Source organism: Pipistrellus kuhlii, unplaced genomic scaffold (assembly GCF_014108245.1).
Source record: "Pipistrellus kuhlii isolate mPipKuh1 unplaced genomic scaffold, mPipKuh1.p scaffold_m20_p_2, whole genome shotgun sequence".
Lineage (NCBI taxonomy): Eukaryota > Metazoa > Chordata > Mammalia > Chiroptera > Vespertilionidae > Pipistrellus > Pipistrellus kuhlii.
In genome coordinates this window covers 63,469,585-63,487,661 of record NW_023425515.1, presented here as the reverse complement: position 1 = coordinate 63,487,661, position 18,077 = coordinate 63,469,585, and the positions used below count along the sequence as shown (strand labels likewise).

The 18,077-nt window shown below is 36.4% G+C and overlaps 1 protein-coding gene across 2 annotated transcripts in view; it reads right to left on the bottom strand.

The window, feature by feature from the left end:
- Positions 1–621: 621 nt before the first annotated feature.
- Positions 622–18,077, bottom strand: part of CIP2A (cellular inhibitor of PP2A) — a 38,853-nt gene continuing 21,397 nt past the window's right edge. For both annotated transcript variants that reach the window (XM_036445545.2, XM_045584011.1), the window contains 9 exons: positions 17,213–17,331; positions 14,343–14,538; positions 13,818–13,892; positions 13,614–13,724; positions 7,324–7,520; positions 3,435–3,548; positions 3,148–3,230; positions 2,351–2,490; positions 622–1,322 (listed from right to left, as the gene is read on the bottom strand). In XM_036445545.2, the coding sequence (XP_036301438.1) occupies positions 1,152–1,322; positions 2,351–2,490; positions 3,148–3,230; positions 3,435–3,548; positions 7,324–7,520; positions 13,614–13,724; positions 13,818–13,892; positions 14,343–14,538; positions 17,213–17,331 (1,206 nt within the window). In that variant the 3' untranslated portion in view covers positions 622–1,151. The remainder of the gene's footprint in view (positions 1,323–2,350; positions 2,491–3,147; positions 3,231–3,434; positions 3,549–7,323; positions 7,521–13,613; positions 13,725–13,817; positions 13,893–14,342; positions 14,539–17,212; positions 17,332–18,077) is intronic.

The following is an 18,077-nucleotide window of genomic DNA, read 5'->3' as shown; positions in this document are numbered from 1 at the left end:
AGTGAAAAAAAAACAAGTAAAATTAATAGTTATAAGTGTAGCAATAAATTCAACCAAAATATTGATATAAAGTCTCTTCTTAAACATTACTTATAACATTTGATTCAAATGAAGAGTACTGAAAAATTCCCTTGTATTAAAGAAAAACATGAAAAATATTTAACTTACGCTTTCAAATTCACATCAAAACTAACAACAAATAAATTCTGAATATGTAGCAAGAATAGAATCCAAGTTATACAGCATAAATCTTAAGAAATTCATAATTGATTGAAATGAGATGGGTGGGCCAACATACATTTTAAAGAATAAAACTAAAACTATTTCATAAATAATTCTACAAGGTATTAGTTTTATATGTGACAAATGACAGTTATTTTTATACATCAGCCATTTTCTAATTTTTATACATTATTTCTTTTATATTCATTTAATTTTTTTTTCAAATTTAGAACTTATACCATATATCTTAGTGCACTTTATTTTTTAAAAATATGTTTTATTGGTTTCAGGTAGTAAGGGAGAGAGAGAGAGAGAAACATTAATGATGAGAGAGAATCACTGATCACCTCCTCCTGCATGTCCCCTACTGGGGATCAAACCCACAATCTGAGTATGTACCCTTGATTGAAATCGAATCTGTAGGCTGATGCTCTATCCACTGAACCAAACCAGCTAAGGCTATCTGTGCACTTTAAATGTAGTAATAAAATTATATTAAATTCACTGATATTTTCTCTTGTATTACTTTAGAGAAAGAGTTCTCTGGCTATATCATGCCTTTTCTCTTTTTACTAATCACATTTTCAATTTATTAATCTTTAGGATTGTTATAACAAGCAAGTTTGATTTTTAAAATCTATATAATCACGAATAAGACTAAATTAAACAAGCAGAAGAGAGTGGGAAGCTACAAAAGAAAAGCCTTAGGAAAGACAAAGGAGGTTAAGAATAATATTCTAATTTAAGAATCAAAGAAAACTCTATGCAAAAAGAAGTAAAAAACAGGAAGTAAAACTTTAAGACCAAATAAATCATGTATCAGTTCAGTTTCTTTACTTAAATTAATAATTAGCTAATAATGTGCTTTTTTGTGGAGTCAGAAATTATCTCTTCCGCCCCATGTTCACCAGGAGATAAATATATAATGTCTATAAACTGAGATTTACAGTTTCTGGGTTTATTTTTCCACCACTTAAACTGTGGATCATTGCTATCATATTAGAGTGTTTGTTCAACTCCTCTTGCTGAAGTTTTACTTGCGATTCTTTCTCTTCCAAACGACTTTCTAATTGGGACTTTTGAACCTCTAGTGAGGAAGCCTAAGAAATTGGGGGTAGGGAGAAAAGAAAGAAAAACAATTTTGTATTTTTCTCTTCACAAATATTTTAAGATGTTCTTATTTTTCATTTGTAAAACAACCATTTCAAATGACACATTATAAATATATATATATTTTAGTCAACTAAATTATATGGTTATTTTAAGGTAAGTAGTTATTAAACAATAAAAAATGAATTGGGAAGATACATTCAATTTGTCTTTTAAAGTCAATGCTAGCAACTGAAATTTTGCAGAAAATAGTACATATTACTATTTAGAATTACTATTAAAATAACCACATTAAAGCAGAACCAGGAAATCTGTAAATGTATCATGGGATCTTATGTTTCTTATGTCACTTATGCTCTTGGTTGTTCAGTCTTTTAGTACTGATTTGTTCTCATCTTCCTAGTCATAGATGGGCCAGAAAGCACTGTTCATAGCTACCACACTAAGTAACAATAATGGAGAAACAGCAATAGACTTAAATTCAAAATATATGTCTACTATTAAATATGTGACTGTCCTTGAGTCTATAACTTAACCCAAGAATCAGTTTTATTCGTAGGTTGAAAATAATTATTAACTTAATATGTTTGTGAAAGTGAGGAGGATTAAGACAATGTTTCAAAGAGTCCTTTGCAAATTATAATGTTCTAAATAAATGTGAACTACTATTATTATTATTACCATCTCTATAAGCAGAAAGAGGCGGCTATGTTCCTATACACAGCTACCTGTATGTGATGTAGAAAACTGGGAACCCTTTTCTGCATTCCTTGCCCGTTTAACAGCAGTAAGTGCTGGCAAACAGTAGATATTTAGTAAATGTGTGATTATTTTAGAAAATACACGTTTTCACATTGTGAGAGAGTTCTCATAATAAACAATTGTCAAGCCACTTTGAGATCCTACTATCCTCAAAACAAAACTATACTCAAGAAACAGAGTATTAATTTATCTAAATTCACCTTTTTTCACAAATTAAGACTTTTTCAATTTACTGCAAATGAAAACAGTTTCTTACCTTAATGCTCAATTCTTTTCTTATATGTTCCGATCTGCTTACTTCTTTTCTAAGGATATCAATGGTCTCTTCCTTATCTTCTCTTTCTTTTTGTAAGACTTTAATTTTTTCTTCTTGTATTTTTGTTTTTTGTTGAAAGTCTTAAAACAAGTAAACAGTCATTTATACTGACTTACTTGATAAGCTTTCATAGCTATTATGTCATAAGAACAATAACAACAAAAAAGGCACTAGAAAGACAAAGAAATACCTTGCTGGAAATAAAAGTTTTACAGTATTTGACGAACAGAAAATACCAAGTAATTCTTCCTCTGTACCAGCATTACACAGAAAAATACCAAATCTCCATGTCTTTCCTTCTTACTCTGTTCTAAATATAGTAATGAGGGGAAGGACAATCCTCAGAGCTTAAGGGTTAGAAGAGAAAAGGAGAGAGAAAACTATGAAAAATTATATAGGTAGATGATGTTTGTGCTCTAAGACAAGTGAGTTAATATAAAACCGTTTTTTTCTGGATCACTTCAGAGATATCATTAAGAAAGTAGTAACTAAAAGTTACCACACACTGCCACCTGCTGTTATGTCCTATAATTTCCAGTTTTAAAAATCAATTTAATTAAATTGCAAGAAATATTATGGAAATAAAAGGAGAGCTGTTTAGGATGTGATTTAAGATTTTGAAAAATGAGGGATGTAGAAACTAATGAAAAACCAAAATAAAAACCTCTCATGTTTTGATTATCTTCCAACAAAAAATGTTAACATATATGCAATTTGTTACATAAAAAGCTACTTACTTGCTAGTTTACATTCTCTGTCTACTAGTTGGTTCTGTACTTCTTTTCTTTGTTCTTCTATTTCTATTAATTGGGCAACAGTTCTGAAGTTATAAAAAAAAAATAGAAATCATCAATGAATCATTATCATTTCTTTTTCTCAAGTATTTTAAGAGAAAATTCCCAAGAATAGCAATTTCCCTTAAATTCTGTCATACGTTTTATAATGTAAGTTAAAATTCTATTAATTTGTCTGCAAAAAACAATGTTTTTGAAAATTACAAAATAATTAGAACTAAAGATTTTACTTTTCATTTTGTTGCTTGAGTGACTCATTCAACTTTTTCACTGTCTCAATTTGTTTCTTCAGAGAATCACATGTGATCTGCAACTCTTTATTTTTCTTTTCAGTAATTTCATTCCTAAAAGGAAAACAAGATGAGTGATATTTTTATGGAAGAAAACATATAATGAAGAAAAGAAACTCAGTGTTTATTTTTTCTTCTAATCAAATTCCATACACTATAGGTTAGAAGAAGTAGTTTATAAATAAGCAGGAAATAAACAGAGTTGGATTAACTCTAGTAAAAGAGAGTAAAGATGTGTGTGCTTTGGCTGACTGAGGTGGTAAAAATTACTGTGAAATGGAAATGTGTGGGACATTAACCTCATATTTATAAATATAGAGCTTTATTTTATAGATGTTACTGCATTACATAATTTCCTATAAGATACATTACAGCTATCTTTATAGTTATGTCCAAAAAGTGAAACAATTTCTGTAAAAGTCTATCACTGTTAGCCTGTTGGGCATATTACATATTTAATTAAAAATGTCAAATTAATAAACAAAGTATTGATAGTTGAAGATTCTAAATTTCTCTTGTCTCTTTAAAGCTCTGCATCTAATAGTCTTGTTTATTTTATCTGTAAGGTAAACACAGAAAGAAGTGATAATCTGACACCTTAACTATCTTAAGTGTGAAAAGCTGACATAAGTGGAGCCATTTCAAAATAGAGCTAGGGCAGCCATTCCAGAGGAACTGCCTTGCATGTCTTGATCCTCAACACTTTGAAAGGTTTGAATTGAGAAAAATAATGTTAAGATTGGGCCAAACAAACACTGTATTTCAAATAACTGTTTGTGAAGCTAACAGGAAAGCAGACATTCTGACTACCAAACTTTAAATTAAAGATATTCTTTAGAATTAGCACCACCATGTATAGCTAAATAATAACTTGGGCCGAAACCGGTTTGGCGCAGTGGATAAAGCGTCAGTCTGCTGACTGAAAGGTCCAAGGTTCGATTCCTGTCAAGGGCATGTACATTGGTTGTGGGCACATCCCCGGTAGGGAGTGTGCAAGAGACAGCTGGTCAATGTTTCTCTTTCGCCGATGTTTCTAGCTCTCCATATCTCTCCCTTCCTCTCTATAAAAAAATCAATAAAATATTTTTTTTAAAAAAGAAAATAACTTAGCTTATTTGCACCTATAGAAATTCCTTCCTTCTATTTATGTAATTATTTTCCTTCTCTTTCCTGTAAAGACCCCTTTCCTTCACGCCCTAATTTGAATACTATTTGGGTTTCTGTCTGAATCAGTGATCTCAAGTAAATACTGGTCTTTTCTTTCAGGCTAACTTAAACACAAAATGTCTTTTTCACTTTATTAAGTACTAATATAACTGACTGACACACTAACCAAATTTGACCAGCAGAAGTGTTTTATCTCTCCTATAGTTTATAAAAATCTAAATTTTAATTCCCTAATATTATATATGAGTTTTCCTAAGCCAGATTTATTTATAAGATACATACAGCTATCTTTATAGTTACCTACCAGGCCCCTCAATAACTATTTGGAACATCGAAAGTCCTAGAAATCACTATTAATCATGGATCACTTGCTTACTTTCTCTCTCTCTTTTTAAAAAATATATTTTATTGATTTTTTTACAGAGAGAAAGGGAGAGAGATAGAGAGCCAGAAACTTTGTCAGTGCCTAAATCAGACTTTGGAAAAAGCTGTTATTGGGGGAAATATTTTGTTTAGAAGTCACCTTGTCATTACACATTTTCCAGATGTGATACATTTCTACCCTTCATTTTTATTGTTGGACCTTGGAAAGTTAATCATTTTCTTTATCTCTTTACTAGAGGCCCAATGCACGAAATTCATGCAAAAGTAGCCCTTCCTTCCCTAGGCTGCTGGCAGGTACCCGGGCTTTCCTCCTGCTGCTGGCAGGCACCGGGGACCCGGGCTTTCCTCACAGCCCCGGCTTCGTCCAGGTCATCCAGAAGGATGTCTGTTCTAATTAGCATATTATACTTTTATTATAGATTAACAGCATAGAACACTAGAAAATTTTCAAATTTCAACCAATCTTGAAATATATAGCAAAACAAAGAACAAGTTAATCACAGTGTTTTTATTTTTATTATTTAGTTTTTGGTCTTCCTTATAATTCAAAAGATTTAAGACTGGCCTAATAGACAAAAAAGCTTTATAAGGGAGGGAAAAGCAATTAATCTTATAGTTTGTTGGTGGGTGTATAAATTGGTATAGCATTCTTGGAGGGACACTTGGTAATATATCAAAATTTTAAAAACACATACTCTTTAAACCCAGCAATTCACCTTTAAGAATGTATTATACAGATACTAGAGGTCCGATGCATGAAGATTCGTGCAAGAATGGGCCTTCCTTACCCTGGCTGCCAGCACCACCTTTGATCCAGCCAGAGCTTCCTTTTCGCTCTGGCCTGGAGCCGCCCTTCAGCCTTCCCACACTGCCCAGAGGCCTGCAGCAGCTGGGGCAGTGTGGAATGTCTACATCCTGCCCTGCCCCCGGCCACTCAACACCTGTGTATGCAAATTAACTCAACATCTTCCTTGGGTTAATTTGCATATTCACTCCTGATTGGCTGGTGGGTATCAAGATGGTATGGTTTATTTGCATCTTATTATTTTATTAGTGTATATAGTAACATATAAGTAAACTGTATTAAATGGCATCAAGGATAAAAATTGAATAAGAATTTATAGTTCAGTTCAATATGAACACCCAGATTTCCATTCTATTAGGCTGAATGACATGAAAGTGTTAATATTCAACCACTTTTGCACTGTACAAGTGACCAAGTTATATGGTTAAAACTAATATAAATTGTGACAACTTTGGTCATTCAACAATTATTTATGGAGTGTCTAACTATGTACCAAGCATTGTTCCAAGCCCTGGGGATCTCTCAGTGAATAAAATAGATAAAACTTGTCCTTGCAGTGCTAACATCCCAGATGACTGATGAACAAATGAAAAGAAGTAGTCAATTGGAAAGAAATAAAGAGACCTGTATTCTGTTTCCAACTTTAATACTGAGTATGATTAAGCAATATTTCATTTCACTAAGTTTCTTGCTAATTACTTACCTTACAGTATTATTAGAATAATAGAGGCCCCATGCATGAATTCGTGCACAGGTGGGGTCCCTCGGGATGGCCTGTGAGGATCAGGCTGAAACCAGCAGCCCAACGCTGCCTGCAGCTCCTACCTGCTGCTCCTGCTCACCCCGGTCCCACTGGGCCTGCCGTGGGCTCACAACCAATTAGTCCCAATCGGGAGAAATTCGAGCTACCATAGCAGCACTCTACAGCAGTGAGGCCTGTGTATGGTGCCCTCCCAAGGGAAGTGGCCTATGGAATTGGGCTGAAACTGGCTCTCTGACATCCCCCAAGGGGTCCCAGATTGCAAGAGGGCACAGGCCAGGCTGAGGGACCACACCGGTGCACAATCGGGGCCAGGGAGAAACCGCAGGAGGGCTCCAAGGTATGTCTGGTCCACCTCACTCAGTCCTAATCGGCCGGACCTCAGCAGCAAGCTAACCTACCAGTTGGAGCATCTGCCCTCTGGTGGTCAGTGCACATCATAGTGACCGGTTAACTGTCTGTTCCCTAGTGGTCAACTTCCCCCAATGGTCAATGCACGTCATAACAAGTGGCCTTAGCCTATCATTAGCATATTAAGCTTTGATTGTTTGAACAGTCAATCAGTTACCACGTGACTGAACATTTAGCATATTAGGCTTTTATTACAGTGTATACGATATAAATTTTTACAAACAGATTTTAGGACCACAGGAAAGAAGTGCTATGTGTTCATTACGGATTCTAATCTTAAACAGAAACATTTATAAATTCACCTCTGAACAAGTTCCATGTAGGATTTTGTCAGTATTTCATGTTCTTCAGCCACAGACTGTAACTTCCTATTATGTTGAAAGAGATGCTCTATGTCGCTCTGGGCTCTTTCTGATTCAGCCTGCTGTGACTTCAGCAATGCACCAAGCTCTTCATTTTTTCTTTCAACTTCTCTCAACATACCAGCAAGTGTCCGTGCCTTCAAGAAAATGGAATAGAAACTTTCCCACTATCATTATTTAAACATGCTGTTTTTACAATTTAAAAGATTTACCAAATATCTAATAGGCTAGCATCTATTGGGATATATAAACATTAGTCACATATACTTTTTATTTAATTATTTCTAACAAATCTGACACAAGCATAGTTTTTATTTAATAGATAATTCTGACAAAATAATCTTGGTATGACCAGATTCATGAAAATGAACACAACTGTAATTACATTAGAGGCCTGGTGCAAGACATTCGTGCACTCAAGGGGAGAGGGAAGTCCCTCAGTCCGGCCTGCATCCTTTTCACAGTCTGAGAGCCCTAAGGGAATGTCTCACTACAGCTTAGACCCGCTACCCTCGGGGAGAGGGCCTAAGCTGCAGTCAGACATCTTTAGCACTGTCACTGAGACGGGCCTCTGCGCTTGCCAGCCCGGCTTATGGCTAAGTGGCGCTCCCCCGCAGGGGTCCTCAAACTTTTTAAAGTGGGGGCCAGATCATGGTCTCTCAGAGAGCTGGAGGGCCGGACTAAATGAACTACTAATTCCTACTGTAACACCTCGGCTGCGCTCACTGCCCAAAAAACCTGACGGGCCGGATCAGACTCCTCTGCGGGCCGCATGTGGCCCGCGGGCCATAGTTTGAAGATGCCTGCCCTATGGGAACACACTGACCACTAGGGGGCAGCGCCTGCATTGAGTATCTGCCCCTTGATGGTTAATGAATGTCATAGTGACCGGTCATCCTGCGTGGTCAATTTGCATACTACCCTTTTATTATATGGGATGATGGCAGCTCTACATATAGTACTCAATGAAATGGGTATAGTTACTGGCCTAGTTGTCAACACTAAATCACAAAGTTTGCAAAAAATACTACTTATTTTGAAGTGACAAATAAAAACCTAAGCCATTCTCTGCTTTCAGTCTGTAAAGCAGCAATATCCAATTATTTAGTGTTATTTTTGCTAAAAGTCTTTTTGGTAAAATAAGAAAAACGCTAAATTTTCCAATAAATTCAAGTCACATGCAACAGACAGGATATAAGAATGTGCTATGAGAAGAGAAAAAAATGATCTTAATATCACTAATTATCTTTATTGGAATTTATGAAAAATTCAATATACAGTGGTGCCTCACACAACGAACTTAATTTGTTCCAGGAGCAAGTTTGTTATGCGAAAAGTTCGTTATGTGAAACGTGTTTTCCCATAACAATACATGTTAAAAAAAATAATTCGTTCTGTAGCATAAAATATGCTAAGATGACATAAAAAAAGATAAATTTTTTGTTATTATTTTTATTTAGATACATCTAAAAACAATTTTTTTTAAAAAAAATTATATAAAAAAAATATTGAGTTTAACTTAAAAGGACGACTGCCGTGATACGTGCGTGATTTAATTCGTAATGAAGAACGATTGCCGCGATACGTGCTTAAGTTAAGCGCAGTGACTAACGACTGCCTGCAGTGACTGCGCGGAAGGATGCAATACATCGGCAGCGATCGTGGAAGGAAGCTCGGGCGAAGCAGTCGTGGAAGCTCGGGCAAAGTGGTCGTGGAAGCTTGGGCGACTTCGTTGTGTGAAACGAAGTTCGTTGTATGAATCATGAAATGAAGTTCGTTGTGTGCAGCATTCGCTGTGCGAGGCGGCGTTCTTTATGCGAGGCACCACTGTACCATCATCAGTTAAGGAAAATAAATCCATCCTATATAACAGTAGTCGGCAAACTGCGGCTTGCGAGCCATATGTGGCTCTTTGGCCCCTTGAATTTTTAACAAAGGCCAACTTAGGAGTACTCTAATTAGGTTAATAACAATGTACTTACCTATATAGTTTAAGTTTAAAAAAAATTTGGCTCTTAAAAGAAATTTCAATCGTTGTACTGTTGATACTTGGCTTTTTTGACTAATGAGTTTGCTGACCACTGCTTTATAATAAGAGAGGTATATGCTAATTTGCTGGGATGCCCTCATGGGTAACATCTGGCAGGAGTGGGTGGGCGTGGCTGTGTACCACAGGAGGCCAGGTACGTGAGGCATATCAAATAAAATGTATTTACATGCCCGTAGACAACAGGGTTCCAGGAGGAAGGGCTCCACAGTTTCATTTCTCACACCCAGCTAGGAGGACTCCCTAGCCTCTGAGCCCTGAGCAGGACAGGCGCTCTGCTCCAGCCCGGGAGCCCTGAAGGGAAGCAGAGCAAAGTGCTTTCCCTCCAGGACCCCACTCTCCCTGGGAGTCCAGCTTGGAAGGCGCTCTTCCTGAGAACCTGGAAATCCACCTCCTAGGGCGACTGTGCAGCAGTCAGGCCTGGTGAGCCAGGTAGAGGGCGACCTACCTATGTGGATGTATACACTGGCAGAGGCCACACAGCTACCATAGCTGAAGTTGTCCTCATGGAGGACCGGGGGTAGTGGGGATGGGAGTCAGCCATGTCAGCAATGGAACCCCAGCTCTGGGCTGAATGACTAGAGCATACAGACCTCAACGGTCCTTAGTCACTTCCTGAGCAGCAGTCAGCCGGAAACAGGGATCAAACCTGAAACCTATGTAGGTGCCCTGACCGAATGGAACCCAAACTTTTGCTGTGGCAGAGAAGCTCCGGCCCACAGCAAGGGCCAGCACACGCCAGAGGGGTTTTGTTGAAAGGCCTGCAGTGCAGTGGGTTAGAGCCTCCTCCTGATACAGCAAGGTTGCAGGCTGGATCCCTGGTCAGGGCACAGACAAGAAGCAATCAAAGAGCACATAATAAGTGGAACAACACACTGGTGTTTCTCTCAATCCCTTACTCTAAAATAATCAATCAATAAAAATTAAAATAAAAAATAAACTGTCTGGCCCTAACAGGTTGGTTCAGTGGATAGAGCACTGGCCTGTGGACTAAGGGGTCCCTGGTTCAATTCTGATCAAGGGCACACCCAGTGGAGGGTGTGCAGAAGGCAGCTGATCGATGTTTCTAACTTTCTATCCCTCTCCCTTCCTAGCTGTAAAAAGCAATAAAATATATTTAAATAAATAAATAAAAATAAACCCTCTGGTTTACAGAGTTCTAAAACAGAAAGTGAAGTCCCATTCCTTCCCATTCATTCAACAAATACTTCATATGCTCCTTCAATAATCACACTGGGAATGGGTGGTTATTTTGGTTAATCCTTACCTGAGGACATTTTTGCATTGATTTTTTTTTTTTTTTTTTTTTTTTTTTTACAGAGTGGAAAGGAGGGAGAAAGACAGAAACTAATGTGAGAGACATCAATTGGTTGCCTCTTGCTGAATTCCCGACCAGGGCCCTGGATTAAGCCTGCAATCCAGGTATGTGCCCTTGATCAGAATCCAACCTGGTACCCTTCCACTGAACCAAACTAGCATTTTTATTTTCTTTTTAAGTCCTCCTCTAAGAATATGTTCTTTTCATTGATTCTAGAGAAAGAGGAAGGGAGGGAGAAAGAGAAACATTGATCAGTTGCCTAAGCAATCTGACAGGGATGGAATTCACTACCTATGTATGTGCCTTTACCTGGAATCGAACACATGACCCTTTGGTGCATAGGACAGTGTAACTACTGATCCATACTGACTAGGACCTGCAGGTACATTTTAAAAAAAATTTTCAGATCTTCCCTGGACAGGTGGCTCAATTAATTGGAGTCTCAATCTGTACATCAAAGGATTTCTTGTTGGATTCTAGGTTAGGGCACATACTTAGGTTTAGGTTAGATCCTGCTGGGTCAGCAGGTACAGATGCACCCTACTGGTATTTCTGTCATGTGGATGTTTCTCTCTCTAAAAATCAATTTAAAAAACAACCTCAGGTGAGAATTAAAAAAATATATATAAAAAAATTTCCAGATCTAAAATTTCATTTGGTTCTTTTTTTATATTTTACTTTTCATTTACAGTTCACATTCAATATCCTGTCCTATATAATATAACCCTAATATGCAAATCAACTGAATGGTGGAATAACTGGTTGCTATGAACTGACCACCAGGGGGCAGATGCTCAATGTAAGAGCTGTCTCCTGGTGGTCAGGGGCTCACATCTGGCAAGTGCAGCAGAGGTGGCAGGAATGTCCATGGCAGCACTAAGGAGCAGCAAGCAGGTGGGTGGTAAGTGGCAAGGGGTTCTGGACTGTGAGAGGGCACAGGCTGGGCTGAGGGACCCCCTCTCCCTCAGTGCATACATTTCATGCACCAGGCCTCTAGTGATAAATAAAAATATGGTTATATTTATTTATATTTTTTAGAATACCTTTACTTGGAAAAGATTTGAAAGGTAAGGTACTTGACAATGATTTTGATGCCTTTCAAAAATCAAGAGATTTTATTATATTTCATTACTTGTGATATTACATTATCTAGATTCCATTTCTATCTACTGGGATTTTCAAGTTACTGCACTAAGTTCTCACCCATAATGTATTCATTATTTACATATACATACACAACACAATGTCAAACTTCCTTAGTACCTACTAAGTACAAAGTACTGTGCTAGGGCCCGTTAGATACAGAAACAGTCTCTGACATCAAGGGTAGAGATGAGGTCATACAATTTTCACGTAGTGTGAGAACTATTATAAAGTGGGAAGCACAGGGTAGATGTATAGAGGAAGGATCTCTAAACATGTGTGGGAAGATCAGAGTAGCTTCCTGGAAAATGGAGATATTTAAACTAAAATCTGAAGGATTACTAAGAGAGAGAGGAAATGGTGTTCTAGACATGGAAGAGCAAGTGCAAGGTCAGGGAAACCCAACACTGTCAAGATCCAGAAACAGAAAAGTAATCTAATATGGCTGACTGTAGAGAGTGCACAGAAATGCAAGGTGTGCAATGGAAGTGGTTAGAATCCTAACATGCCAAACTAAAGGATTTAATGCTCTCTGAGCCAAAGATAAGCCACTAAAGCAAGCATGTCAAACTCGCGGCCCACAACAAATATTTTTGCGGCCCAACCAATATAATGGTATGTAAGAAACGTCTTAATAAAAATTTCATAACTTAATTTTTACAATATCCTGTTATACATAATTATTAATATCTGCTAAAGACTAATTACTATAATCGTGTTGTATTCATTTCCCTTATGCGCTTTATGCGCAGGTACACCATATTTCTCCGCTAATTCTAGCAGTGAATATTTTAGCAGCTGATTTCCACGTCATTAATCTTGTACTGACTTGTTTGGTGTGTGCAACAGGAAATATTTTGCTTTCGGAGAACAAGAAAAATAGGTTTATTTGTGTTACGCTTATTAATTTGTACAGTTAATTTGTACAGTCTGGTAAGTTAATGTTCAAGAAAAAATATAATTTTTATTAAAATATTTTATTATTTTATGTTGATGATTACTCATGTATCTCAGCCCTTCGTATCAAAATGTCTATATCGAAATAAACCTACATTTCTATGAAAATTGAAGCTTTTGTTTTTTTGCGCTCCACATAAACTTAAACCTTATTTGGTCCATGTTAGCTTTTGAGTTTGACATGTGTGCACTATAGTATGTTCAGCACGCCAGTGATGGAATGAGATTACACCCTCAGGTATCACTGTGAGGAAAGAATGGATGGTAGAATCAAATACAAAAGGAAGATGAATTCTGCTGTAAGTAGTGGATGGCTGAAAAGAGGACAGTAGACTGAAGGTGGAAAGCCTAATTAAACCCTCCCTCTCTCCCTCCCTCCCTCCCTCCCTCCCTCCCTCCCTCCCTCCCTCCCTTCCTTCCTTCCTTCTCTCTCTCTCTGACACTTCCTTCTTTTCTTCTCTCGTTTTCTCTCTCTTTCTCTCTCTCCCTCTCCCTCTCCCTCTCTCCCATTCTCTCTAAAGAGCAATGACAAAAATAACCTTGGATGAGGATATTAAAAAAATACATCCATTAATTAGAAAGAAAATTAGAGATACTGGTGTAATCAAAATTAAAGGTAAAAGGGTTTCAAGACAGAGGGAGTAGTTATGTGAAATGCTGAGAACAATTTATTTCAATCAGAGCAACAAAGATATAACTAATATTTTGTACGTTTTACTTCATTTACCTTTGTACTCATCAGATGAGTCTTTATATTATACACACCTCTGTCTCAGCTTGAGTTCTTTGGCAGCGATATTGAGCAATCAGTCTATCAGCCTGTGCAAGGGCTAGAGCTTTTGCTTCCAAGAGATCTTGTAGCCTGCTATCTTTGGACTATAAAAAAAATTGCATTAATCTTCATCATTTACTGGAATACATCCATAAAAGCTTAATTGTTACACGTAGTTAAAATAAGATTGTACTCACTGCTAATGTAGAGAGTTTCATTTCATATACATCTATTATGTCAGATAGTCTCACATCATTAATCTGATCCTTTACCTAAATTTTAATACAATTGAGTCAAAAATCAGAAAATTTTAACATCTGACAAAATAAAAAAGAGCCTACTAAAAAACAGAATCATTAAAACTTAATAAGTAACAAGTAAAAAAAAAAAAAAGAAGAATGCCATATCAGGCCATTCACAAACATTTCACTAACCTGGCTATTGTCTAAGAATACTTGGGTAAAATTTGGAATGCTTGTGGGATTTTAAAACATATTACTTAATCTGAGGATATGGGAAGGGAAACAGTAGGGATATAATGATAGCTGTGTTAAAATATAGGATTTTTATGGCTGATATTTTTCGTATTTCCAAAATATTGACATTTTTTATATTAAATAGTTTAATCAATCAAATCTGCACCTAAAGTTGTTATAATCAGGGCTGATATTCATTGATATGTAGCAAGCAGAATCCCATTTATAATGCTGTTTATCACTCACCACTACTCCAGACTGAAGTTTCTCTATTAAGTCCTCAATGTTCAATCCAGGCATTTTATCTTTCAAGACTGGAGGAGTTGAACATTTTACTGATGTTGGAAAACTGTGATTTAATGATTGCAAAGGCATTCTTCTGGGCATATGTTCTGTTTCCTGTTGTCTATAGGCATTGTTTGCTGCTATACTTTCTCCAAGTCTGAATGAGAACCAGAAAGAGTCATTTTGGAAATAATCTCAGAATCTATGATGAAGTGGGATTTTTGGAAATATCTAAATTTGCTAAAGGAAACTCCTACTTACAACCCTTTATAAAAACTACTCTACATTTGGTTTAGGGGCACTAGAACTAAATGGTAAGTGTGAATTTATTTGTAAAAATTAAGTACAACATTACTGATAGTGGTGAGAACATCGCTACCACTGGTACGTTAACATCACCTGGCCTTTATCTATGGTCTTCACCCTTCCCCTTTCTCCCTCAGTGTATGTTCTCACAAACTTGACTTCCGCTCCACCCCTTCTATTTACCCTGTCTGATTCCTGTCTCAGAGCCTTTACAAGCTGCTGCTTTATGTAGAACACTTGTCTCACCAGATCTGCATAGTGTTGGTTCTTCCTTATCATCGAGTCTCATTTTAAATTCCCTTCCTCAGAGAGGTCCCTCTACTCATAATCTGCACATTATAAAATTTACTTGTCTCCCAACTAGAATGTAAACATCATGACAGAAGGCCTGGTGTCTAATTCACTGCAATGTCCAAAATGCATAGGAGAGAACCTGGCATAAAGTTGGCCCTGGATGTTTGTTAAATATTTAAATAAAATTAACACACACCAAAAAAACCTACTTACACACCCATCCACCCATCCATTCATCATATAATTTCACCATATTAAACTGCTAAGGCAATGTAAACAAAGGTATAAATAGATATAAATGCACACCTGAAATAGTTTCCAAAGAGAAAATTATACAACACAAGTAAGACAAGGACAACCAAGATAGTGAAATGGTGGGAAGGTGACACATGCAGATAAAGATGAACTCCCACTTTCAGTGATGCTTAAACTTTCCATTCTGAAATGTGGAGGTTTTGCTTCATGTCAAGATTACCACAGCTGAAGCAAGCAGACTACCACCATTTCCATCCTGTGACTTGAAAAGTCCCCTATTTGTTCATTTGTTTCTTAAAAATACTTATTATAAAATGAAGGGAGCCTGGCCAGTGTTGTTCAGAGGTTGAGGGTTGACCTATGAACTAGGAGGTCAGAAGTCCAGGTTGCAGACTCTATTTCCAGTAGGGGGCATGCAGGAAGCAGCAGATTGATAACTCTCTCATCATTGATGCATCTCTCTCTTCCTTTCCCTGAAATCAATAAACTAAATATATTTAATTAAGGAACTTTTGCCATGGCCAGTTGCTGAATAGTTAGAGTGTTGGCTTGTGGACGGAAGGATTGCAGGTTCAATACCTGGCCCTGACCAGGGCAAGAGCGGGAAGTAACTAATAGATGTATCTCTAATACATCAATGTCTCTCTCTGTCTCTGTCTCTCTCTCCTCCTTCTCATCCCTTCCACTCTTTCTAAAAAAATCAATGGGAAAAATATCTTCATTCCTTGGATGAGGATTAAAAAAAAAAAGAGGGGGGGATTATGATTAAGTGATCTTTAAGTCTTGTTTTCTGTAGTTCTTCCTCTCTGGATATATAACTATTTAAATTACTTCTGAAAAATGAGTTTGCTAAGTCAGTTATTAGAAATAGCAGAGGTTAGCAAACTTTTTCTTAAAGGACAAGGCAGTAAATATTTGAGGCTTGAGGGTCTATCCAGGAGTGGGAAACGTCTGGCTACAGGCCATATAAGGTCCACAAAGACATTAGGAGTGAGTTAATTAAATGTAGTAGGCTAATTTTATGTTGATAATTTCGTATGTCCCTCGAATGATATTATAAAAATCAAATGGCCCTTGGGAGAAAAAAAGATTCCTCACTCCTCATCTATATAGTCTCTGTTAGAACTTCCCAATCCTGACGTTATATCATGAATATAGACAGACAATACAGACAGTATGAAAATGAGTTGATATGGCCCTGTGCCATTAACACTTTATTTATAAAAACAGACTCCTGTTGGCTGGTTAGTTTGCTGACATCTCACATGTACAAATGTCTTACCTACTTATCACTGCTTCAGTTTATTCAAACTACTTTTGCAAATACGTACATTTATACAAATCACTTCAACTTTTTAAAAGTATAACCCTACTAGACATTTTGTTTGTTTTTTAAATCTAATTGCAAATATTCTCTTAATGTTTAAAATTAATGAGTATAGTGGGTAATTTTGCCTGGCTTTCTAATAAAAGTACAGAACTTTTCTTGGGGAATCCTCTCACCCCCTACCTCCAACCTCCCACATTCCCTAACTCCCAACCTCCAGTTCATGTAGTTCTCCTGTCTAAACCCTTGCCATTTACCAAGGTCCCCTCCTTGGCAAATGACCTAGGTCTGGTCAATGACAGTGATGCTTGGATTTAAAACAGCTGAGAAGCAAAAGCTTTTTGTAGGGAGGAACTAAACTGGTAGGATATAAGCTTAGTCCAGAGTCTACTACATTAAAAAGAAGTAAGAGACAGATAGACACAGGAGGTGCATAACATATTTAACCACCTGGATCTAGCTTTTCCTAGAGTATACATATACCTGGTCTTTTCAGTTGGAATCAAATTTTAATTACTTGAAAAATTACTGTTACAATGAAGTCTTCAGTTCACTAATTTTCTAACCTGGCTATATTGAGACCAATTAAAGAAACACAGCAGGATAGTCCTGCACTTTAAGAGATATATTGCAAATGATTACGACTCACACTAAAGCAGGAAAGTCTGGCAGTGGAGCAGCTTCCAATAATATTCCCAGTCCAGACTGGACTTGTTCTCTATTATCTGATGTTAAAGCAAAAGCCAAAGGAGTTATCAGGCGTGGATCCTAAGCAAATCAAAAACCAGAAAACAAGAGGCAGAAAGAATAAGTTAATGTCAGGTCTTTTAGAGTAAGGTGAATAAACAGAGTAAATCATAAAATAATTTTAGACAAAGTTTAAAGTGTTTCTATATGATATTTGAATGTATTTATTAGTTTTTACCTTGTTATAATTGTCTTAACAATCAATACTAATGCTAGCTTTAAAAATCTGGCAAAGATTTTGAGTGTTTTTGACTGTACTTATAAAAATCATGTCTTAAATATTTTCATGAATTTAACATCTGACTACAACTGACTAATGTTTTAAATTATTGTTTTTTTCTAGCTACCATTTAAAAGAAAAACTGGCTAATCATTTGCAAATTAAAGTAAAAAGTTAAAGTAAAATTCAAATGAACTCAATACAATTTTTAATTTAGAGACTAAAACAATTATAGTTAAAGCATAAGTCCGTCATGTTAGTAAATATTTTATATTAATACTGTAAGCCCCAAATCATCTATTATGAGAAAAACATTAGAACATGAATTCTTTATAATGATCAAAATTTTATTAGTACAATGTTAAGTGTCTTATAGGTACTTAAATATAATCTAACTAGTGGCCTGGTGTAAGAAATTCGTACACATTAAAAGGGAATTAATTAGAGGAAATATTTTAATATTGTTATTTTGTTTCCATCTCTCCATGTCAATCTCTCCTAATCTCTCTTTTTGTTTTTCCTAGCAGTCCTTCAGGCCTCCCTGCCT